Source organism: Hoplias malabaricus, chromosome 13 (assembly GCF_029633855.1).
Source record: "Hoplias malabaricus isolate fHopMal1 chromosome 13, fHopMal1.hap1, whole genome shotgun sequence".
NCBI classification, from domain to species: Eukaryota; Metazoa; Chordata; class Actinopteri; order Characiformes; family Erythrinidae; genus Hoplias; species Hoplias malabaricus.
In genome coordinates, this window is record NC_089812.1 from 38,987,587 (window position 1) to 39,012,586 (window position 25,000).

A 25,000-nucleotide genomic window follows, 5' to 3' on the forward strand; every position below is an offset into this window, starting at 1 on the left:
CCCACGCAGACACAGAGAGAACACACCACACTCCTCACAGACAGTCACCCGGAGGAAACCCACGCAGACACAGAGAGAACACAACACACTCCTCACAGACAGTCACCCGGAGGAAACCCACGCGGACACAGAGAGAACACAACACAAATAGGGAGTGAAAAAGAAATGTTCATATTTTAGAGCCCTCTTATGTTCCTAAATATTGCTTGTCAAATATATGTATGTTTATATATGGCACAGAAGAGGACATTAATTTATGAAAGAAAGCATAGGTGATAATATATAAACATATGAGAAAACAGCAGACAGAAAACAACTAATACACCTTCTTTTGGACCTTGCTCAAAAGAGCAATTCTTGTAAAAACAAAGCAAATGAAAGGTTTTATAATTATAAAAAGCTCTTCATGATTGTGGGTTTATTCTCAATTTCACTGAGGAGTATGATCTGATAAATATCCACCCCCAATATTTGTGAAAGGTCACAGAATTTAAATAGGTGCAGCTTCCTGCTGAGAAGGAATGTCACAGATGAGTAAGAACACATGATTACTGTATGTGATGTGGCTTTAATTAGAAATACTTGCCTTCTTCCTCAATAGGGTTCCAAAGGGGTGGAACATTGCTGATAAATTTCCAGTAAGTCACCTGTAACTATCCATGGGAACTTTAGCAATACTCCAAAATATAAACTTTCCATGGAAATTTGAGGAATTTATGGGAATTTATTGGAATGAATAGGAAATCATAACGCAGGGTGGAACTCACAAACAACTGAATGTTTTTGTTTTTTTACATGTGTTCTGACACGTCTCTGTGGCTTCTATCTGAAAGCTTCAGTCTTTTTATTAATGACGGCCTTGGGCCAGAGTCCAAAGGTGGAGAAGGATTCCAGGAGCATTTAGCAATATTCCAAAATGTAAACTTTCCATGGAAATTTGGGGAGCATATGGGAATTTATTGGAATTAATAGGAAAGTGTAACGCTGGGTGGAACTTATGGAGGCGGACGCAAATGCAGTAACACAGAATTGAAGAAAACACAACAAAACTAAGGAGAAACAGCTAAAGTACGGAGCCCCTAAAGGGACTGGGGAAAAAAAATACTATTGATTTTGCGTTCCTTCGCAAAGGGCTCTGTATGGTACAGTACTGTGCTTGCTGTTGATTATGTGCTTAGTTTTGTGTTCTGTATTATTTCTTGGTTGTGCTCCCCTTGTCATGTGACTGTTTCCCCCCTGTCTTGTGTCTGCTTCCTGCTTGTTCCCTGGTCATGTGATACCCCTCCCTGGTGTTTCTAGTGTCATGTGTCTTAATTAGTGCCCTGGTGTTTCTTGTTGGTGTTGTCTTTATATAGTCCTTATCAGTGGTTCCTGTTAGTGGGTCGTTGTATGTATGTTTGCGTTTGCTGATTGAGGGTGCTGTGCCTTAGCATTGCTCTGTGTTTAGTCCTTGTTTAATGCTTAGCCTTGTTTAGTGTTTAGCCCTTGTGTTTAGTGTCCCTCTGTCTAGTTTCCTTGAAGTTATTGTAAGAAAGCTTCCTGCATATACCTCCATCCCTTACTCCTACCTGCGTTGATTACAGCTTGCTGTGCGTGTCAAGTGGGCTATGGAGTGGCTTGTTGAATTTTACTTTGATCTAGGACTGAAATATAAAGACATGGCATCTCCTCTGAGCAGAAAACATAGATGTGTTATTGGGGAGCGCCAACTGAAATGTTTGTTGCTGTGTTGTTAATTGCTATGAAATGAGGATGAGAGAATTCCAAGTGCAAGCGCATGGACAAAGTTACGTGAACAGTACAGAGACACAGACAATGAACGAACAGTGGGAGAGATTGGAGAGTGAACACCTGAATAAATGTGTAGTGTATTGGCGTAGTCAGTTCTGGAAGAAAATGGTATCCTGTTTTTACTACAGTGTTCCCAGATAAAAATCAAATGCATGGTGTAGTGACCGGCTTGTTAGCGCCACAGCCGTGTCTGGAGTCAGCAGGTTTCCTCCAGGTGACTGTCTGTGAGGAGTGTGGTGTGTTCTCCCTGTGTCTGTGTGGGTTTCCTCCGGGTGACTGTCTGTGAGGAGTGTGGTGTGTTCTACCTGTGTCTGTGTGGGTTTCCTCCAGGTGACTGTCTGTGAGGAGTGTGGTGTGTTCTCTCTGTGTCTGCGTGGGTTTCCTCCGGGTGACTGTCTGAGAGGTGTGTGGTGTGTTCTCTCTGTGTCTGCGTGGGTTTCCTCCGGGTGCGCTGGTTTCCTCCCACAGTCCAAAAACACACGTTGGTAGGTGCATTGGCGACTCAAAAGTGTCCGTAGGTGTGAGTGAACGTGTGTGTGTGTCTGTGTTGCCCTGTGAAGGACTGGTGCCCCCTCCAGGGTGTGTTCCCGCCTTGCGCCAAATTATTCCAGGTAGGCTCTGGACCCACCGCGACCCTGAACTGGATAAGGTCTACAGATAATGAATAAATATGTTTCAAGTGGCTGGATTTCCCTGGAAACTGCAGTGTCCTGATGTGTTGACTGAGCCCCAAAGACAGTTGTGTATCATAAAACATTTGCAAGGGAACGCAAAATCAATAGTCTTTTTTTTATTTTTCCCCAAGTCCCCTTAGGGGCTCCATACTAAAGAACACAACAGTACAAGAGACTAGAATGAAAGAACTAAGCAGAAAGAAATGAACATAACTAGAGCAAGGAAACTAGGATAAGTACGTAGAGTAACAACTAAAATAAAAAACGGGAATATACACAAAGACTTAAAACTGAGGTAAACAAGGGACTGAACAAACAGGACTCAACTAGGACTGGCCTCATGTTAACAGGCAAACACAGGAATAAACACAAAGCTAGGACTAAGATACAGGACAAACAGAAACATATACAAAGACCTGGAAAGTGGGTCAGGACCATCAGCAACAGACTGAAGAAAGATATTACACACTTAAACATAATACACACTTAAACTACAGGGTACTTGAAACACATGGAATAAACAGACACATTTTTCCTGTCTACAACATCAGTAGACTGTGCACTTCAAAGAGGGCCTTAGGGCTTAGTGCAATAATTGAAACAGGCTCATTCACTCACTCACACACTCACTCACTCACGTATAACACAATGCTCCACTAGGGCACTATACATTTAGCGACAGAGATGATTAGCTTTCTGCACAGCTACTGCTGACCTTTTGATGCCCCGGTTCTATGGGATTTTAGTGATAACTTTTGAACTGGCCACTGAATTGCTGTCGGGCATTTCGTTGTTGCACTGATTGACCTGACCTTGTTTAATGGTATTTCCTCACATTAAAACATATGTAATATGAGGTCAAGGTAAATGTTAATGTATGTAAAATACACATACATTTAGAGTGTTTCTACCTTGGCAAATCAACATGTTCCTGTATAGAAAGGTGAACATTTGAAGACAAATGTAATGCTATGCACAGTTTGACAGCCAGTCACTTTCTCCCCAGTGGAATATTGTTTTCCAGGTGTTATATGGACCATTCTCAGCACAGCAGTGACACTGGCATAGTAATGGTATGGTGGAATAAGGTGCTGCAGGAATGTCAATATCATGTCTGGGTTGAGGCTGGTCCACCATCTTAAAATGTAGAGACGATGGTGTATGTGCGGTATGAAAATGACCACTTAAGTTCTGTTAATTCAATATTGTTATACTCTTGTTTACGTGTCGCAGTCACACAGCTCCAGGGACCTGGAGGTTGTGGGTTCGATTCCGGCTCCAGCTGACTGTCTGTGAGGAGTGTGGTGTGTTCTCTCTGTGTCTGTGTGGGTTTCCTCCAGGTGACTGTCTGTGAGGAGTGTGGTGTGTTCTCTCTGTGTCTGTGTGGGTTTCCTCCTGGTGACTGTCTGTGAGGAGTGTGGTGTGTTCTCCCTGTGTCTGCGTGGGTTTCCTCCGGGTGACTGTCTGTGAGGAGTGTGGTGTGTTCTCCCTGTGTCTGCATGGGTTTCCTCCAGGAAGGTAGGTGGATTGGCGACTCAAAAGTGTCTGAAGGTGTGAGTGTGTGAGTGACTATGTGTGTGTGTGTGTGTGTGTGTGTGTCAGTGTTGCCATGTGAAGGACTGGCGCCCCCTCCAGGGTGTGTTCCCGCCTTGCGCCCAATGATTCCAGGTAGGCTCTGGACCCACAACATAGTGTATCTCCTAAATGGGAACAGAAGGAGGAAAAAGGCCTTCCTAACATTTAATGAAAATGATGTGGCAATTACAAGTAAAACTACTAACTGTTTTGCAGCTCCATCATGACATTTTACCAGAATATAGAATGTATAGAAGCATTCTCAAACCCTCACAGGCAGGTTTTTTAAAACGGCACGAAAAGGAATAAAAAAATCAAGACCAAGTGTAAGAAGTCAATGTAGCAAATAAAATATAAACAGAATGAAAATCTAAACAGCACTGAAGCCAAATCCTTAAGGCGCACCCTGGTGAGAGCTTTTTACACTTTAAAAGATACAGTTTTTCTAGGAAGTGTGTGTCTGGAATAAGAAAACTGTAAACACTGAGTGGCTAACAGTGGCCGGCTCATTGGCAGTTGAATAAAACTTGTTATTTAATATGAAAGCAGTGTCACGCTCTCCCTTTCCCTCTCTACCTTCTTCAGGTCACGATAAAAAGAGCATATCAAAGAGCAGAGGAAAGGCTGGCTTTCCTTAGGTCCTCCAGAAAAAAGGCTGGATACTGAAAGTGAACCTGCACTGTGCTTTTATGCAGCTCATGCACTCTGTATTTTCACATTAGAGAAAAATACCTGAAAGCACAAATCCCCAACATTAAAAGCTCTGTGCCATGTGCCAAGCCCCCAACACTGCAGGGGTTCTTTAAAGACACAGTTCCAGGGAAAGTGTTTTTGAAGTTTGTTTTTCAGGATGAGAAGCTTCTCTCTAAAGATCCATCAGGGAATGGATTGGATACGTTCTTTACAAACTGACTCAAGGGGTTCGAGAAACAAATATGGTTTTTGTAAAGCTATGTCAATCGTATTTATTCTCATTTTAAATGGTATTTACGCTCTGTGTCAACCGTTTGTGAACATCTGTTCATCCAGGTTTTCTTCTACAACCAATGGTATCAGTAAGGAGTCTTTCACAGTAAGAGACTACACCGCTGGGAATCCTTTACACTAAATGCTGTGACCACTGCTGAGAGCCTGAGATTCCATGCAGACACAGACACTGATGAAAGATGATTTCCACTCCTCCACAGCCCAGTGCTCAGGGTGCTTTAGAGCCCTCTCTCTGACCCATGGTGGCATTAAACTCATGTGCGTGCTCCACATCACCCAATCTATAGCTCTCTAGCTGACGGAGATTCCTGGCAATCCTTTTTTTTTATTGGAGATCAGACGAGACGTGTGCACACAGCTGAATGCCTTTAACAGCAAATGAAGCAGGTGACATCTTAAGTCACTCATTAGAACAGATAAAAAGACAAATAAAAGAATCAGCAGACCCTTTAAAGACCTCCTTTAACTACAGTAAAGGCAGAGCTTCTAGCCTGAGCTCAGCTGACTGAGGAAATCCTGCTGCACCAGTGGCAGTGTGTACACAGCCGCAGGCTACCACTAATCCTAGCAGTCAGAGGCCCTTTTCAGAGTCTTAGAAATGTTTTATTATTATTTAATTTCTCTTATATATGTATAAAATCTTCCTGTAGATCAAGCAAAGAAGCTACTGGTGTAATGGCCACCTCAGAATCCAGAAATCAACATCACTGAAGAAACAACAAGGTTTAAATATCAATCCAGATTTATTTGAAAAATAAAAGCAAGGCTCCAGTCCTTCACAAGGCAACACACACATTCACTCACACACTCACACACTCACACCTACGGACACTTTTCAGTCACCAATCCACCTACCAACGTGTGTTTTTGGACCATGGGAGGAAACCGGAGCACCCGGAGGAAACCCACGCAGACACAGAGAGAACACACCACACTCCTCACAGACAGTCACCCGGAGGAAACCCACGCAGACACAGAGAGAACACACCACACTCCTCACAGACAGTCACCCGGAGGAAACCCACGCGGACACAGAGAGAACACACCACACTCCTCACAGACAGTCACCCGGAGGAAACGCACGCAGACACAGGGAGAACACACCACACTCCTCACAGACAGTCACCCGGAGGAAACCCACGCAGACACAGGGAGAACACACCACACTCCTCACAGACAGTCACCCGGAGGAAACCCACGCAGACACAGAGAGAACACACCACACTCCTCACAGACAGTCACCCGGAGGAAACCCACGCAGACACAGAGAACACACCACACTCCTCACAGACAGTCACCCGGAGGAAACCCACGCAGACACAGAGAACACACCACACTCCTCACAGACAGTCACCCGGAGGAAACCCACACAGACACAGGGAGAACACACCACACTCCTCACAGACAGTCACCTGGAGGAAACCCACGCAGACACAGGGAGAACACACCACACTCCTCACAGACAGTCACCTGGAGGAAACCCACGCAGACACAGGGAGAACACACCACACGAACGGCGGGAGCGGCACTCGAACCCACAACCTCCAGGTCCCTCGAGCTTTCACAGCAAATTCTCCAGTGTTATGCTCAGTTAGACCATGTTTTATAGGTATATAATGTGTTATTGTAGCCCACTGACATTTTGATTGAATGTAATCTAACATTCATGAAAAGGTGCTTTTTGTCCAAGAGCCACGTGTATCTCCACTGTTATTGATTTTTAAGCCTCTATGTCATTTAAACACAGCGGCTGTCCTTCACATTGTGTGACAGTTTCATACAGAATGGACCAGTAGAAATGGTTTTATCTGGAATAAAATCCTTTGTCCAAAAAGTTACTATTACTATGTTTTTCTTTGGACAGCAATGTCATGCAAATAAACTGAAGTCTGCCTTTAAAATGGAATATTTTAGAGGTAATGTAAGTGTGCTCAATAAAATAGTAAAAACACCCCCAGCAGTGTTCCACCTGCATGGCACATTATTATTATTAGTCAGACTGCGAGGGGAAAATAACACAATCTAAATTGAGTTACACCTTTGACTGAAGCTACTATTGGCTGTCTCATTATTGTTGGTAGGCCTGTAGTTATTTGGAAGTGTAATCTCCTATGACAAGATGACAGAAGTAGCTGTTCTAAAAGGGGTTCACATTTGGAAGGAAGCAGATAAGTGAGTCTATGTAGCAGCAATGTGTCTTATTAGAGGTCCTCTATTGCTGTGAGGAGCTGTTCTCATTTGTCAGGCAGTAGAGCTCTCATGATGAAGAACATGAGCTCGCCATTAAAAGAGAAAAATCCCACACACCGCTATTAACTAGAGGTCAGTTTTATTCTCACGTTGTCACTATCCTTGAACAGATATGGCTCATCAAAAAAAATAAAAAATAAAGTATTTCACATACACTGTGATTAAAGCGGGTGGCACTATGGTGCAGCAGGTTAGTGTCGCAGTCACACAGCTCAAGGGACCTGGAGGTTGTGGGTTCGATTCCCGCTCCGGGTGACTGTCTGTGAGGAGTGTGGTGTGTTCTCTCTGTGTCTGCGTGGGTTTCCTCCGGGTGACTGTCTGTGAGGAGTGTGGTGTGTTCTCCCTGTGTCTGCGTGGGTTTCCTCCGGGTGACTGTCTGTGAGGAGTGTGGTGTGTTCTCCCTGTGTCTGCGTGGGTTTCCTCCGGGTGACTGTCTACGAGGAGTGTGGTGTGTTCTCCCTGTGTCTGCGTGGGTTTCCTCCGGGTGACTGTCTGTGAGGAGTGTGGTGTGTTCTCCCTGTGTCTGTGTGGGTTTCCTCCGGGTGCTCCGGTTTCCTCCTGCGCTCCAAAAACACACGTTTGTAGGTGGATTGGCGACTCAAAAGTGTTCGTAGGTGTGAGTGAATGTGGGTGTCGCCCTGTGAAGGACTGGCGCCCCCTGCATGGTGTATTCCTGCCTTGCGCTCAATGATTGGTCGCTCTGGACCCACCGCAACCCTGAACTGGATAAGGGTTACAAACAATGAAAAAAGCTGGGTTAACCTTAAGGAAGCTTGAGTTATCGCTGTTCTTTTGCCAATGAGGAATACTCAGGGTGTTCAAGGCTTGGTGATTTGAGCATTGTAAAATTAAAGTGACAACAGATGTGTCATTTTTCTTTTCATGTATCTGTGTAGGTGGATGTATCCAAGCTAAGTCTATTATTGGTTCGACCTCCAGGAGTCGGACTGAAGGCCTCATTTTTTGCTTTCTGAAGGTCCTGGATACAAGCTTGAAGCAGGACTCCTTTATTCCACTCTGAAGTTGGAAACAACCCAATGTCAACAGCAGAGCAACAGTTTTGTGGTCACTTACTGTCTGTTACAATACTGCTTCATACGATAAAACTTCAGAAGTCTGTGTTTAATTCATCTAGAGCTTTGTAGATCCATTGTAGGTGCTGAAAAACACAGACCAGCTTTATTTTCCAATGCAAAGGGAGCGTACATTGTGCAGTTAACAGTGTATAAAACACTGATTTACACAGTAATATTTAAATGGAGGTTATGTTATTTTCCAAAAAATGTCTATGGTTTATCACTGACACTATTTTTGCCGCCAATCATCAATGAACTGCAAGAGAGAAAAACAAGTGCATGTCATTAATTGATATTGAAAGTGTTGCCAGACATAGGGACGCCAACAATAACTACAAGGGTTAAAAGACATCAACACCAACCTAGACTCCTTTGAACTGTCATCAGTCCTCTCTTCCGGGAAGCAGACAGCTTTTAAATAAGGGTGTCTGTCTCTGCCCTCGGCCAAATCACACGACTGCACAGACCTGACATGCAATCAGCAGACAACAAAACACGGTGTCCGGCAAATACCTGCTTTAAAAGCAAACCACCCATTCCTGAAGCTTCATTTAATCAGGTTCCACTTCTTTTTTGAGCCTGTGTGAATCTTCTTATTGGAACCAGGAATTATAATAAAGCTCCTAGAAGACTCGATTTAACATGATCAGAAAACACATCTTGTGCTACATATAAATAATAGACACAAATATATTTGGAGGGCTGGGACGGATTGGTTTTGATGCCACTAACCTGGTTGTGGTGATAAAAAAAAATGCCTCAGTCCCAGAGGAATCCGTTTGTGCCTCTCACTTCCCACATTTAAAAGTGAATTTTTTATTTACACCTTTACATTCTATGCCAACACAGAACAACATACTTTGAGAGTTGTGCAGACACAGAGCCAGGGAAGATATGACATATGTTGCTGTTCTTTACGCACTGTCTTTCCGTAACCTACATCTTGATGATGTAGGATCTGAGGAATTATTGGCAGCTGCTTGTGTATTCAAGGCCCAGCCATGCTTCTTTCTCAATCTTTCTCAGTCCTGATTAAGAGATATGCTTTTCAACTCCAAGAACCTGAAGTGTCTTTGAAGGAGCTTCATCTGTGACAAGCAAAGCAAGAGCAGCCTTTTCTATAACATGTGGCATGAAAGAATGCTCGCGAGTGTTCTCACATGTTCACATGAGGTTTTTTTTTTTCTTTTTGGCCGTTCTCATTACTGACATCTTCAATGTGTTCTTTTCTCTATGGCTTATCCCAACTCCCCAGGGTTCCTTCTTAGCCTCCTGTGGAGCGGTGGGATGCTTACCATGGCTTAGGATTTCTCAGTGCACAGCTACCGTGACGGGCAAGAGCTCTCTGGAGGACTGAGACTGCTGCGCTCCGTCGGGTGCCAAGCGTACGCTCACGCTGCCATCCGGCATCCCTGGGTCGACCCGCAAATCCCTGTGGCCCAGCTGGATGGCCACAATGAACTGCCTCTTGAAAGTCTCGCTTAGCATAATGTACAGAAGAGGGTTAATGCAGCTGTTGGCGTATCCCATACTAATGGCAATGTTGTAAGCGTAGACGAAGGCAAAGCTTGGCCGCTGCACTCCAAGGTGGGCCAGCTGTAGAATGTAATACGGAGCCCAGCAGATGAAGAAAGCCAAGCAGATGGCCACCGCCATGCGTGTAACCTTCCGAGTGCGGACGCGAAGACTGCGCTGCGGGAGAGGGGCGACGGTGGCGGCCATGTTCTTGAGGATCTTGAAGAAGACCACGCAAATCACCACCAGCGGCAAAGCGAAGGCCAGCACGAACTGGTAGAGTGTGAACCAGTACGTGTCGGTGGCCGGGTTGGGAAGTAGAAGGGCGCAGCCCACAGAGCCATCTCGCAGAGGCATGAGGCCAGCGTACATCCAGACAGGAGTGATGGAGAGCAGGGACAATATCCACACCAGGCTGACCATAGAGACAGCCATACACGGGGTGCGCACATGGTTGAAGCGAATAGGGTGAACAGTCGCCAAGTATCGGTCCAGCGTCATGACCGTAAGGATGTACGTGCTGACTATCTGGCTGTTGGAGTCCAGTGCGGTGATCACGGTGCACATGGTGGCTCCAAAACACCAGGAGCCATTTCCCACCAGCTGGTGGATGAGGAACGGCATGCCCAGAAGGAAGAGCAGGTCCACAATGGACAGGCTGAAGATGAAGATGTCAGGTACGGTCTGCTGAGCCCGAAACTTGGTCTTTTTCACAATGGTGTAGATGACGATGCAGTTCCCAACTATCCCCACGAAGCAGATGACTCCGTAGATGCTCGGCATGAGAACATTGCGGTAGGGCTCGCCGATCTCTGCAGAAGCACAAAAGACACTTTAAGGTTTGTGGGTTGATTTCCATGCAATCCTGCAGTTTAGCAGGTTACCAAACTTAATTTTGGATGGGCTTTTCCGAAACGAGTGCATTATGTTTTCACCAAGTGAATCTAGGGCAGGGGTGGCCCATGAATCAGTTTTGATTAGCCGGTCAAGCACACCATGCAATTTGGTCAACTGTGCCTCATTTAAATAATGGGAAACAGCCTTTTCAAACAAGAATATAATTAAACATAGAAGCCCACTAGGTTTGAGTTGTGCTCTCTAAAACGTAGATCACAAGCCAAGAAAGTGTGGGGGGCCCTTGATTTGGGGGTCTACTAAAATAGCCTGCATGACCTGAAAAGTGATTTCCCAGTAAACAATTAGCCGTTGATTCAACGTTGAAATAACGTAATGACTGCCGTCTAATCAACGTTCTCTTAAGGTTGAAAGTGAAAGTTGAAAAGACGTCCAAACACAGACACTGAAAAGACGACTGTTAGACGTATTTTGGACGTCCATTGACGTTATTAATTGGTCCCGAAATAAATTACTTGTATAAAACGCGTTTTGGACGTCCACTGACGTTATATACGATTGGTCACCACTTAACTAACTTATTAAGATAGATTTTGGACGTCCATTGACGTTTAAAATATGTCCTTGACGGACAGACTACTTTTAGACTTATTTTGAACGTCCAGGGACGTTCCTTGTTTAACTGGGTTGATACTAATCTGTTTGGAATTCAATCAATTGGGAGCATAATTTCCACATCCAAACCTTCAGTCTTTTAGTTTTAGTGTTTCTGCTGATTATACACTGAGCTGGTTTATTTTCTGCGTGTATAACATTCTAGAATCAGGTCAAAACAAAAAAACAAACAGCTTCCCTTTTATCATTCAGCAGGCTTTGGAATCTAAAGGTATTTCTCCATGTATAAATTCCTCTAGAATGCAAAGCAATGGGTTTTAAAAATCACAAACAGATCAGGAATGGAATAAAAAAAATAAGGCATCACCTGCTTGAACAATCCGAGAAGAATTAAACTGGAGGCTGGAATTATCATCGGGATCGCTGATGAAATCCATCTCCAGCCGGAGCGACCTACTTGAGCAACTGTCATGATGAATCAATAAATAAAGTCATTTCTTTTTTGCAGACTGGCAGTGGTGGGAGAAATGAATAAGGAAAATGTCTTTCAACCTTCAAATACCAAAACAAAAAAAAGTCACTGACTACAACAGTGTGGATAACTGCACACAGCAATAAACTGAAATAAACGCTGGTGAGGAATGTGAACTTACCTTCTCCCAGAGCTCTCTCCGTTTCACATCGCGGAGACGTTGAGATTACCTCGCACGAGTTAGAGTATTTCTCCTCATGTTCAGCTTTGACGCCTTCTCTCTCTCTCTCTCTCTCTCTCTCTCTCTCTCTCTATCTATCTATCTCCCTCTCCCTCTCTCTCTCTCCCTCTCCCTCTCCCTCTCTCCCTCTCCCTCTCTCCCTCTCCCTCTCCCTCTCTCTCTCTCTCTCTCCCTCTCCTCGTTACTCTGTGTGTGAGAGAGTGGAGAGGACCTGAATGAACGCAGGCTCTGCTCCGCCTCTCACTCAAACACACTCCCTGCAGTCAGCGCCTCTTTAACGGGGAATAAACGGGGAACGTGGCTCATATGTGGCTTATTGAGCTCTCCATCTCCCACCAACCAGACAGCAGTTTCTGGAGAGTTCAGCAGTCTCCTCCTTCACAAGGAGCTCATGGTGTCAGCAGACTGCGGCTGAAGCGTCATTAAACACGTTTAATGAACGTTATAGCTTTCATGTCAGTTATAACAAATTATACACAATGCTATTCAAAACAAACGTCTGTGAGATAATCCTCCCAGTAAACAAGGGACGTCCCTGGACGTTCAGAATAGGTCTAAAAGTAGTCTGTCCGTCAAGGACATATTTTAAACGTCAATGGACGTCCAAAATCCATCTTAATAAGTTAGTTAAGTGGTGAACAATTGATAACGTCAGTGGACGTCCAAAACGCGTTTTATACAAGTCATTTATTTCGGGACCAATTAATAACGTCAACGGACGTCCAAAATACGTCTAATAGTCGTCTTTTCAATGTCTGTGTTTGGACGTCTTTTCAACGTTCATTTTCAACCTTGAGAGAACGTTGATTAGACGGCAGTCATTACGTTTTCGATTGGTCACCACTTAACTAACTTATTAAGATGAATTTTGGACGTCCATCTATCTATTTATAAAGAATAACAAAAAGAACCTAATGAAGGAGAAAACTGTAAATTGGACTGTGAATGGAAAAGTGCTAAAATGTGGCATTTTTTCAAGTTTCAAGTTTTTTAATAAAAAACAAAGAAGAGAAAAGCTTCTTTTGTAGTCGTTCTATATCAGTTTTTTATTGTTCATTTCGGTATGAAGCTGTATAACTATGGATCATGGAAATATTAAACTCATGTCGGGGCTTGTCTCGTTCTCTTTAGTGTTCGTGAGAGACCCGGAAATGTGCGATTCGAGCGAAAGACACATCCGTTCACCTTTTCATATTCTTTACAGTCTTTAGTTAAGACTCTGTCTTTCACAGAGAGCTCACAAAGAAAAGGAGGTTCTGTGATACAGCGCTGCACCGCCCGGTCCCATTCCTTCAGTTCAAAAACGAAAGTGCTTTGTATGAATCAGACGCATATTTTCTTCTGGTCAGCGCCTGAAGCATCGTCCTTTACGCATGCGGGTTATTTCAAGAGGGAGATCTGTTCAGACTGATGTCAGATATAGGTCAAATTATACAGACTGTGTGAACAGCAGAACAAAAATTCAGATTTGTGCCCCACTTGATATATTTTGCAAATGATAAAAACATTTGAATTCATTCATTATCTGTAACCCTTATCCAGTTCAGGGTCGCGGTGGGTCCAGAGCCTACCTGGAATCATTGGGCACAAGGCGGGAATACACCCTGGAGGGGGCGCCAGTCCTTCACAGGGCAACACACACTCACACACATTCACTCACACACTCACACCTACGGACACTTTTGAGTCGCCAATCCACCTACCAACGTGTGTTTTTGGACTGTGGGAGGAAACCGGAACACCCAGAGGAAACCCACGCGGACACAGGGAGAACACACCACACTCCTCACAGACAATCACCCGGAGGAAACTCACACAGACACAGAGAGAACACACCACACTCCTCACAGACAGGGACCTGGAGTTTGTGGGTTCGAGTCCCACTCCGGGTGACTGTCTGTGAGGAGTGTGGTGTGTTCTCCCTGTGTCTGTGTGGGTTTCCTCCGGGTGACTGTCTGTGAGGAGTGTGGTGTGTTCTCCCTGTGTCTGTGTGGGTTTCCTCCGGGTGACTGTCTGTGAGGAGTGTGGTGTGTTCTCTCTGTGTCTGCGTGGGTTTCCTCCGGGTGACTGTCTGTGAGGAGTGTGGTGTGTTCTCCCTGTGTCTGCGTGGGTTTCCTCCGGGTGACTGTCTGTGAGGAGTGTGGTGTGTTATCCCCGTGTCTGCGTGGGTTTCCTCCGGGTGACTGTCTGTGAGGAGTGTGGTGTGTTATCCCTGTGTCTGCGTGGGTTTCCTCCGGGTGACTGTCTGTGAGGAGTGTGGTGTGTTATCCCTGTGTCTGCGTGGGTTTCCTCCGGGTGACTGTCTGTGAGGAGTGTGGTATGTTCTCCCTGTGTCTGTGTGGGTTTCCTCCAGGTGACTGTCTGTGAGGAGTGTGGTGTGTTCTCCCTGTGTCTGTGTGGGTTTCCTCCAGGTGACTGTCTGAGAGGAGTGTGGTGTGTTCTCCCTGTGTCTGCGTGGGTTTCCTCCAGGTGACTGTCTGTGAGGAGTGTGGTGTGTTCTCCCTGTGTCTGTGTGGGTTTCCTCCAGGTGACTGTCTGAGAGGAGTGTGGTGTGTTCTCCCCGTGTCTGCGTGGGTTTCCTCCAGGTGACTGTCTGTGAGGAGTGTGGTGTGTTCTCTCTGTGTCCACGTGGGTTTCCTCCGGGTGACTGTCTGTGAGGAGTGTGGTGTGTTCTCCCTGTGTCTGCATGGGTTTCCTCCAGGTGACTGTCTGTGAGGAGTGTGGTGTGTTCTCCCTGTGTCTGCGTGGGTTTCCTCCGGGTGACTGTCTGTGAGGAGTGTGGTGTGTTCTCCCTGTGTCTGTGTGGGTTTCCTCCAGGTGACTGTCTGAGAGGAGTGTGGTGTGTTCTCCCTGTGTCTGCGTGGGTTTCCTCCGGGTGACTGTCTGAGAGGAGTGTGATGTGTTCTCCCAGTGTCCGCATGGGTTTCCTCCCACGGGCCAAAAACACACGTTGGTAAGTGGATTGTTGACTCAAAAGTGTCCGTGTGTGTGTGTGTGTGTGTATATGTTGCCCTGTGAAGGACTGGCGCCCCCTCCAGGGTGTGTTCTTGCCTTGCACCCAGTGATTCCGGGTAGGCTCGGGACCCACCGTGACCCTGAACTGGAAAAGTGGTTTCAGTCAATGAATGAATGAGTCTTGATGTTTTGATGACAGTCCAACACACTAGCATTAGCAATAGCACAGCGGGTCATAGCTGCTTCCAACAATGCTTTAAGATTCAGTCATTTAATCAACGTTAAAGCCTGCAGAAGCTTACCACTTACAATGACAATACCCCCTGACAATAAAGAGGCAATGGCAGAACATCCCATACGTTATCATTTTGACAAAGTTGTAAGATTGTGAAGACTGAGAGAGCAGTGCTTAAAATGTAATTTACTTGTACTACTGGAGATATTTTCAAAAGCTGAAATTCCCCCCATGGCTGGACACTTAAGCCTCGAGTGACAATCCCACAGAACTGTTTCAAAACTCTTCTCAATTTGCATCAAATCCTCATTTCATAAATGTGTGTCCCACTAAGGCCTTGTCTATTCTCCAAGCAAGGCTAACATGCTTTATGCGGTTATATAAAATATGAAAGAAAATACAGTCTGATTTGATGTCTCTATCGTGACTGTTTTCTTGTTTACCTTGTTGAAACTAATTTATGATGTGCTTACATCACGCTCTTTACAAATTCTCATAAAGGAAGATGTTTAATTTATTTATTTATTTACAGTTACATTTATATTGCACCTTTCTAGACCCATAACAACACTTTTACACTCAACACTCCACAGAACCATCCGCCTAAAGGACTGCAGCAGCTGCTAATGGGTACACACAGGATACAGTGACCATCCATTTCTGGGCATAATTACATTCAGACACACACACACACACACTCATTCACTCACACTGGGGCAGGTTTTGTAAAGAGCAGCTAATTCACCTAACCTCCATGTTTTTGGAGTAAACCAGGGACCTTAACCCAGATGAGACTTGAACCTCCGCAGTGCTGAGGTGAACATGCTAATCACCAAGCCACCATGCTGCCCACAAACGCATCCTATACTGAGTTCATGAGGCTTAAGTATGGTCTGTTCATTCCGTTTTGGTGTTCATTTAAGAATGTGATTTAATTTGGTTTAAAACCATGTTGTTTTATGGCTTCTGTTAGTTCGGTATAGAAACAGAGTCTGCAATCCTAAAAATATATGTACATGGTTCTTTAAAATAATATAGACAAAGTGTAGCATGTATAGACTAATCTTCCTAGTAACTAAAACAACTGAGCTCATAAACTGTGCCAGAGGCTGGGGATTTGATATTCTGTATCTTTTGCAGTTTGTGGGATTGATTTGAAAAAAAGAAAGGAAGAATATCCACTGTCAGACAGCCCCTATAATGAAACTATAAAGGCTGCTGTGCACTACATTTGTTATGGTGTCTTAGTAATTATCCACATGCTTTAGACTTTAATGGATTGTACCGTTGGGCACAGAAACCCATTCTGGTGACTATAGCACACTTCAGGGACATTACATAAGCTATTACTGTTAGTGAGGCTGTGAGATACTACATTTGTCAACTACCAAATGAGCAGATGAAGAAAAAAGGTCTCTCCTCACAAGGGATTCGTTCACAAAGTGGGTTGTAGGAAAAGTCACACATAAAAGCAGTAAATTATATTTAAATCTATATTAATTTTGTATCTGTTATATGCAAGTACACATATTATCATCTGTAAAAACAGAAGGAGAAAAATATATCTAACTCACGTCACTGAACTGAACCAATTATTGAAACAGTGAAACTCAGTGACGTCAGCAAACTTTATCAAAAACAACATTACATCAAATACATCATATTAAACAACCAAGACACAACAATAGTTTTGTGGTACTAAGCAAAATATGGGCCAGTGTCAAATGAGAAATGTGTATCTGAATACATCCCAGTAAACGTTTAGCCGTTGATTCAACGTTGAAATAACGTAATGACTGCCGTCTAATCAACGTTCTCTTAAGGTTGAAAATGAAAGTTGAAAAGACGTCCAAACGCAGACATTGAAAAGACGAGTATTAGATGTATTTTGGACGTCCATTGACGTTTAAAATATGTCCTTGACTTACAGACTACTTCCAGGGACGTTCCTTGTTTACTGGGATGTATATCAGAACAACACGAGGGGGTTGGGCGGCACGGTGGAGCAGCAGGTAGGTGTCGCAGTCACACAGCTCCAGGGGCCTCGGGTTGTGGGTTCGATTCCCGCTCCGGGTGACTGTCTGTGAGGAGTTGGTGTGTTCTCCCCGTGTCCGCGTGGGTTTCCTCCGGGTGCTCCGGTTTCCTCCCACAGTCCAAAAACACACGTTGCAGGTGGATTGGCGACTCGAAAGTGTCCGTAGGTGTGAGTGTGTGTGTGTCTGTGTTGCCCTGTGAAGGACTGGCGCCCCCTCCAGGGTGTATTCCCGCCTTGCGCCCAATGATTCCAGGTAGGCTCTGGACCCCCCGCGACCCTAAATTGGATAAGCGGTTACAGATAATGGATGGATGGATGGACGAGGGGGTTGAGGGTGGTGAGTAAAGCACCAACACATTTAATAGCAGTAGACATCAAGATAAACAAAACTTATGCAAATCTTAAAAATGTTTTAACCTCTGTGTGGTATTCAGCCTGTATTGAGATTAGTTTTAGGGCAGGCCTGGTTTATCTTTATTTTCCTCCAAATAATTCAGCTCAGTTAGTGGCAGCTGGCAGTCAGCATCTGGGATAGTGTTAGTGGACAGGTATTGACAACTGCCACTCAGCCACTCTGTACGTTTTAGTGAATTTTGCATTGCAGCTGCCACTCAGTGGGTTGGGGTTAGTGAAGGGCTAATGGCAGGTACCAGTCAGAGAGCGGCTTAGGGTTTCTGAACACGGCCGGTGTCAGTCAGTGGGTTCGGGTAGAGTAGTTAATGACAGCCGCCTTTAGCCAGTTAGCTTTTATTCGTGATTAGTTTATGGTTAGTGAGTATTCAGAAACTGTGAGGCTTTGTCCCAGCTTTCGAACTGTCTGAATATATATATATACGTAGGTTGTGACGGTCTGTCGTTAACCTCGTGAGAGAAACGGTTTGACTCTTTTCTCACTGAGTTATATCCGTGTCTATGACTGTGTTCTTGACTCATTACTGGCAGTGATGTGATTTCGCTGTGGTGTGAGTTAGAGAGCGGTCGGTCGGGGGCAGAATAGACCTGTAAATCAGTGAGAGGTTTTCTGCGAGGAAGCGGAAACCAGCTCTAACAGAACCAGGCGAAGCCCAACAAGCGTCTGACCGCGGCTCTCTCTCTGAGAAACGGCCTCACTGAGCTCAGTCTGCGGGGACTTACTCGGCGTCCCAGCATCATATCGAGGGGGGTGTACATAGAGAGAAAAACGGCGAATTCACCACAGTGAGTAAATATTGTTACTAAGCTCTTCGCTGAATTAATGCCAAACCGTTAACGCTTGTCTACGCTCCTCAGCATTTGATAACGTTAGCACTCGAGCTAACGCAGATTTAGCAAAACAAGCTAACTTTAGCGCTGGAGTTTGTCGGCGGCCCGCGGAGTCGTTAATGTTAGCTCCCCGCTAGCGGTGTGTCCCTTGTGTCGAGGGATTCCGCTTCCTGGAGCGGCCACAACCTGCGGTGGGGATCATATTCACACGTTCACAGTGGTCCAGTTTACTTGTTATTTTCGTCGTTTTTCTGAGTCTTTCTCTGTGAAGATGTGCCACGTTAGCGCGGTGGCACAACGATAAAAATATTGTCGGGGTATGTTCCAAACGGATCGCTACGTGCTACATAGTGCGCGGTATGTAGCTAGCTATGCTGTGAGAGTTCATTTGAAACACTACGCTAGAAAGCATATACAGCTTTTGAATTAATATAAAAGGATTTAATTCAGGTATTTCTGTAGAAATCGTTATTTCGTGGTCTCCGCTGAGCGCCCTACGGGGGGAGAGAGGAGTTGTTTGGGACGGAGCCTGCACGGTGGGACTCTGCTAGCTGGGGAAAGCTAGCGACTGGGGCTCTACTATTAAACCTCAACTAGGCTCTCAGTCTTTTTGTCCGTGCTAGTTATTCACTCTTTGTGAAGTTGACAAAGGACAAAAGTGTTCAAAGAACCTTAAAACATGGATTAATGTGATTAGGGAGTGTGTATGGTGATAAATTAACGTCTGCTAATGGAACATTCTGGTTCATACCGTTAGCGGACGGAGGCAAACGTTCATTTGAGTTTTCAGAGACTTTATAACGACACGTTTTCTGTTCGTGATTCGTCGCCGTGTTTATTTAATGTTTCAAAAAAGTTGAAATAATAGTCTGCCATTTGGGCGGGTAGTTTTTTTGCGTTATAAATGTGTGATAATATGCTTCTGGCTGAACTGCGCAGTCGGCTGTGATTTGCGCGTTTGTCAAATGTCTGCATTAGAAAAGTAATGTGGCCTTTTGTCATTTATTAAAGTGTTACTATCATCACATGGTGTCAATTATGTAGTCTGAAACCGATAATAACATAAAATAATTTACAAATAAGATAATAATAATAGCTGTCTACGTTGTAGATTTGTCACTGTAACGTTGAAGTAACATTTAATTTCGATACATGAACTGAAGATTGAATCTCGTCATTCGCACTTATCTGATCTTTCTATACGTGTGTGCAAGAGACGTGTCCATTGTCAGTGAATGTTGCGAAGCGATTCACGTTGAAGAGACGTTTTTATTTGTTTTGTAAATGAAGATTAGACGAATTGATCTAGAAAGCTGGAGCTGAAGTGGCCCTCCTGCGTGTAATGTTAACGTTCTGGCTCTTCCCTCGCGATGTTTCTGTTCTTGGCAGATGGCATGTGTTGTCACCTACGTCGTCTGTTTCGCTTATTTCAGCTTTGCTTATTTCAGTCTGTTCAGTTTAGTCCAGCCTCTTAAAATTCACTCAGTGAATCTATTTCTCAACGTTTGACTTCGAGTCATGGCATGTTCGTTGGGTAATTAGAGGGTATTGACGTCTTTTTGAAAATAAATTATCATGCTTCTAAATTCGGGGATGTTGCAACAAAAACATTGCTGCTCGGTGTGGAGTCCTGTGCGAGGTCGGTAAAGAGTCGGTACGTGTTTTGAAGTGACTCCCTGGAAAGAGCCGTAATGCCCAGGGCCGGTGCATTTGGGCCATGTCGTCATCGGCTCCGTCTTTCTTCTTTTTTGGGGGCTGCGTAGTTCTGACCAGCTACTGGTCTAATGGCAAGACGCCTGTAGCCAATCGTGTGTCTTTCTCTTGGTGGTTTTCCACCCTATTGGGCCTTGTTTTTTAATCTGGGCTCTTCGCAGATTGGACGCTGCGCGTCGCTGAGAGAACACAGTTGGTCGCTGGAAACGTCAGGCAGACGGGCTTCCTTCCTCTTCACAGGGAGCGCTGGCTTTTTAATAGCAGTCGTATCGTGGGCGCGGTCCATTGAAGAGCGTTTATTCAATCTGTTCCTTTTTAGCTTCGCTGTCACTGTTATTTACACGTTTCTTTCACTTGCAGGCGCCTCGCATTTAGATTTATGCGAGGATCCAGACGGAAAGACACGGGTCAGAGACCAGAGGAGTGAGCCACATCTGGTGCAGCGTGTTGTCCTGGATCTACCCTTGTGTTCACACTTGAGGCATCTTTTGTCTAAATTCAATCAACCATAGGAGAAACAAACTCCCCAAAACAGACGCTTTCCACCGGTCCGCTTCTAGGTGTCCATCACGCTGAAATATGGAGGCCATTGCCAAGTATGATTTCAAAGCAACAGCAGATGACGAGCTAAGTTTTAAACGTGGAGAGATACTAAAGGTAATTAAACTCCTCTTTTTTGCCTTTACCATTATTCACATTGAGAGTCCACGTGTGTGACGCAGTGCTTGAGGTGAGTTTAGCCCCTGGGACAGACCCACCATTTTCCTGAAAGTGTTTTTAAATGTCTTCATAGTTTTAACCTGTTCTCTCAATTTAATTTAGTACAATTAAACAACGTTAAGGGTTAGAAAATAATGTTTATGCGAGAATTAGACGTTTGTGTTTGATGTGGGCACGCAGGTACCTGCAGAATATAAATGGAAGGTTGTTTTTAGGAGAATGTGTTCTGTATTTTATGGATCGGTCCAATAACACAAGCTTTAACATGTGAGTTGTCATCAAACGTAAATGCACAGTTTCTTGGTATGAGCTGGAGGTGAAGATAATGAAGATATACAAAGATATTGAATGTGAATAGGTCAATTTATTTTTACAATATATATCATTTAGCACAAAAGTGTTCTCTGTAGTTTACTTTCATTTCTATTAACAACATGTCAGCTGACCTGGCACTTTACTACTTTTGGATTCAGCGTGTATTTGTCTGAAGAACAAGCTTCATATAAATATTTATTCATGTGCTTTGAAGTAAAAGTGTAAACAATCATTCAAACAATACCCAGCAGTGCCATTCTCTGAGCATGTGTTGTGGTGACAATACCGAAATCTTTTGTCCGTGTAAGTACACTTCCACCTTTGTGAAACGTAACACTAAAGCAGCATTTCTTCTGACGAATTCAAGGAGTCGTTCTGCCTGCTGTTCACAACGTAACAGCAGAGACGTGTTGCTCATTGCTTCACTTAGATTCCTTATGTTGAAATTAGACAGAGGAACAGCAGTTCCACTTCTCTTTGCTTTAATGGCTGAATGCTTATCTTTGTTGTATTTTTTTTTTTGTTAATCTATCTGGCCCTTGAGATTGCAGGTCATTGCCCCGCTGTGCAAAAGTGTGCTGTGCCTAAAAAGTCTTCAAAGCTGCCTCATTTGAGCTGGATTATACGGCTTGGTGTAGAAAAGGGTTTCGACTCCAGTGCTCTGAGATTTAAATGCAATCGTTGTAATCCCTCTCATTGGACGTCATAGGATCTTCGGTAAAGACAACAACATAAGCGCTCCACATATATTATGTCCTTTTATCTTCCTCCTCCTTGAATTGATGGCTTGATCTGGGAGTAGTGAATTACAAGCGAGACAAAGTAAGATGCAGCCCAGCAGACTTATCGTTTTGTAAAGGATTACTCAAACCATTAGTACAACCTCGATGGGATTTTATGTTTTATGACAATTGTTAGATAATACTTATGTAACAGTGTTGTACGTCTGAAGAAAACAATACTTTGAGAATGGATGGAAATCTGATTTATGTGGAAAACAAAAGCTTAAAAATAAACACAACAAAAATATACGATGATGTAAAAATGTAAACATACAGCAGGATACATATTACAGCTTTCAGTGTAAAATGTAGATAATACATTCATGTAGTTTTTGATCAAAATGCTGGTTTTATGGCCCTTTTGTAAGCCCCACCCCCACCCTTCACAAATATTGTTTTTCTTCTCATTTATGTTTTTTATGGAAATTACTAGACATTTGTAAACACTGTAAAGGCTAAACCTTGAGCCTGCAATTTGCTGATCCCGTTCTGGACATTGTTTGATCCTGATTCTTGATGGCAGCTGACAACAGCCGCACCTCAGACCGGAAGATGCAGATGACACTCATGTGAATGCAAAATGAGGGTAGTGGACTGTGTGTGTGTGCATACACACAAACACACACACAGTCCATTTCCCTTCGTTTTTACACATATGTAATAGAATAATAATACAGCCCTGATTCCAAGGAAGTTGTGTAAAACGTAGATAAACACAGAATACGGTGATATGCAAATACTTTACAACCTGTATTCAATTGAATACGCTACAAAGACAAGATATTTTATGTTCAAACAGATAAACTTTAAACTTTATACAGGTCTGGACTGCAGATAGACCAGTCTAGTACCAGAACTTTTTTACTACGAAGCCATGCTGCTGTAACGTGCAGAATGTGGCTTGGCATTGTCTTGCTGAAATAAGCAGAGATGTCTCTGAAAAAGACGTTGCTTGGATGGCAGCGTATGTTGCTCCCAAACCTGTTTGTACCTTTCAGCATTAATGGTGCCTTCACAGATGTGTAAGTTACCCATGCCATGGGCTCTAACACACCCCCGTACCATCAGAGATGCTGGCTTTTGAACTTTGCACTGATAACAATCCGGACAGTCCTTTTCCTCTTTGGCCCCGATGTCACGACGTCCATGATTTCCAAGACACTTTTCCAATTTGCGTCAGTCCATCTCAGATGAGCTCGGCCCAGAGAAGCTGGTGGCGTTTCTGAGTGTTGTTGATATATGGCTTTCACTTTGCCTGGTAGAGTTTTAACTTGCAGTTGTAGATGGAGCGACAAACTGTGTTCAGTGACAATGATTTTCTGAAGTGTTCCTGAGTCCATGTGGTAATATCCGTTACAGAATGATGTCGGGTTTTTAATACAGTGAGGGATCAAAGGTCACGGGCATTCAGTGTTGTTTTTTTGGCTCTGCCACTTCCTTGCAGAGATTTCTCCAGAGTCTCTGAATCTTTTGATGATATTATGGACGGTAGATGATGAAATCCCTAAATATTTTGCAACTCTATGTTGAGAGAAGTTTTTCTTAAACTGTCATATGATTTGCTCGTACAGTTGTTTACAAAATGGTGAACCTCACCCCTCACTACATTGGAATTGGGGCTGTAGAATAACGTGCAATTGTTTGACGTTGTACAACGTACAACAAACTGTGTCTTCAGCATTTAACCCATTTGTGGCAGTGGACACACACATACACTAGGGGCTGTTAACACCCCTGTTTGGGGGTTCAGTGCCTTGCTCAAGGGCACCTCAGCCATGGATGTTCCCTGGGGATTGAACCGGCAACCTTCCAGTACCACCATTAGGTCCTCTTATTTATATTACATTTGTTTTAAGTAATTTAATGATTCAATCTGCCTTCTCATTGCAGAAATCATAGGCCCTAGAGGTTTATGTCTTGCATCTGTGATTTTTACAAATCATTTTATATCGATTGTATGTATTCTCTAAAACGTTTAAATTGGTACTATTGCTAATCAGGCAGATGCTTCCTACCATAAAACTATCAAAAACAAATTTTAAGCAAAACAAAACTTGCTCTTGTAATTAAAGATAGAGGACAGCTTGTGTAGGTGTCGCTGGCTTCAGTGAAACACAAAGAAAATGCCATTATATATTCTTTATTTTTAACTGCAGAGCTTATGAGTAGCTTTTTGTTTAAGGAAAAAAACATCCAGCAGCTATCACTTTGGTCAACAGAGATTCATAGCTGAACATCATCCAAACTCCATGATTGCTTCTTTCTAGTGCACTGTAAGCTAGTTTTCGTTCAGTTCTGTCATAATTTTTGCGACCCTTTTCCACTTACTCATTTTTCATTTGTTCTCTTATGCCTTCTCTATTTTTAAGGACTGTGGCTTTGAGGTTTCTATCCTAATGCTTGTATATCTTCCAGGTTCTATCCCTATATTTTCCTTTTATTACCTTCCCAATATATTTATACTCAGTTTTTTTGTGGACACATCTGACTGGGGATAAAGCCCGTGTAAAGTCTGGGGCGAATGTTGCAGGTGGTCGCGTTCACACGTACAGCTCCTCCGGGTCATCTCTGGATTATCGTACATGTGTGAAAGGGGCAAAACTCACAATATTTAGGGACTAAACAAACTGTTCTGTGTCATATCTTTTGATGTTTGATCCTCTTCCAAGTGCTGTGATTCCATAGTTTTGCCAGAGGTGGTATAGTTTTGGATGGTATCATGTTTAATCACATCCCATCAGCAACAACACCTAAAACAAATGTATCTGTTTCTTGCATAAGGAAGCAGTTGTGGATGGTAGGCTGTAAGAAAAATTAGACCTCTTTACAGGAAGAACCAAAGGTTACTGAGTGCTTGAATACTGTGTAACTGTTTGGCGTCTTCCTGTAAACCGTCATTCACATCAGTTTAGTGTTCTTTCAAAAGGAGAACCCATACGTTTTGCTTTATGA

The 25,000-nt window shown here is 43.8% G+C and overlaps 2 protein-coding genes across 4 annotated transcripts in view; one reads left to right on the forward strand and one right to left on the reverse strand.

The window, feature by feature from the left end:
- Positions 1 to 9,134: 9,134 nt before the first annotated feature.
- mchr1b (melanin-concentrating hormone receptor 1b) lies at positions 9,135 to 12,089 on the reverse strand. Its single transcript, XM_066642906.1, has 3 exons — positions 11,992 to 12,089; positions 11,706 to 11,803; positions 9,135 to 10,680 (listed from the first exon to the last, which is right to left on the reverse strand). Exons 2-3 carry the CDS (start codon positions 11,773 to 11,775, stop codon positions 9,665 to 9,667), a joined length of 1,086 nt encoding a protein of 361 aa, XP_066499003.1. The 5' UTR covers positions 11,776 to 11,803; positions 11,992 to 12,089; the 3' UTR covers positions 9,135 to 9,664.
- A 5,872-nt stretch (positions 12,090 to 17,961) lies between these two features.
- The window catches only part of grb2b (growth factor receptor-bound protein 2b), a 43,159-nt gene continuing 36,120 nt past the window's right edge, over positions 17,962 to 25,000 (forward strand). For 2 of the 3 annotated variants that reach the window (XR_010795173.1, XM_066642141.1), the window contains exons 1-2: positions 17,962 to 18,473; positions 20,592 to 20,888. Coding sequence is in view for 2 of the 3 variants with exons in the window: in XM_066642141.1 (XP_066498238.1) it covers positions 20,811 to 20,888 (78 nt within the window). In the remaining variant the exon portion in view is untranslated. Of the gene's footprint in view, positions 18,474 to 18,610; positions 18,710 to 20,591; positions 20,889 to 25,000 lie in introns of those variants that run through there. The other variant, XM_066642142.1, reaches the window with a different exon arrangement.

Coding starts and splice junctions, on each gene's coding strand:
- mchr1b (XM_066642906.1), bottom strand. CDS start 11,775: ATGGATTTCATCAGCGATCCCGATGATAATTCCAGCCTCCAGTTTAAT. Junction 10,681..11,705: donor TTCTCGGATTGTTCAAGCAG/GTGATGCCTTAT, acceptor GTGCTTCTGCAG/AGATCGGCGAGCCCTACCGC.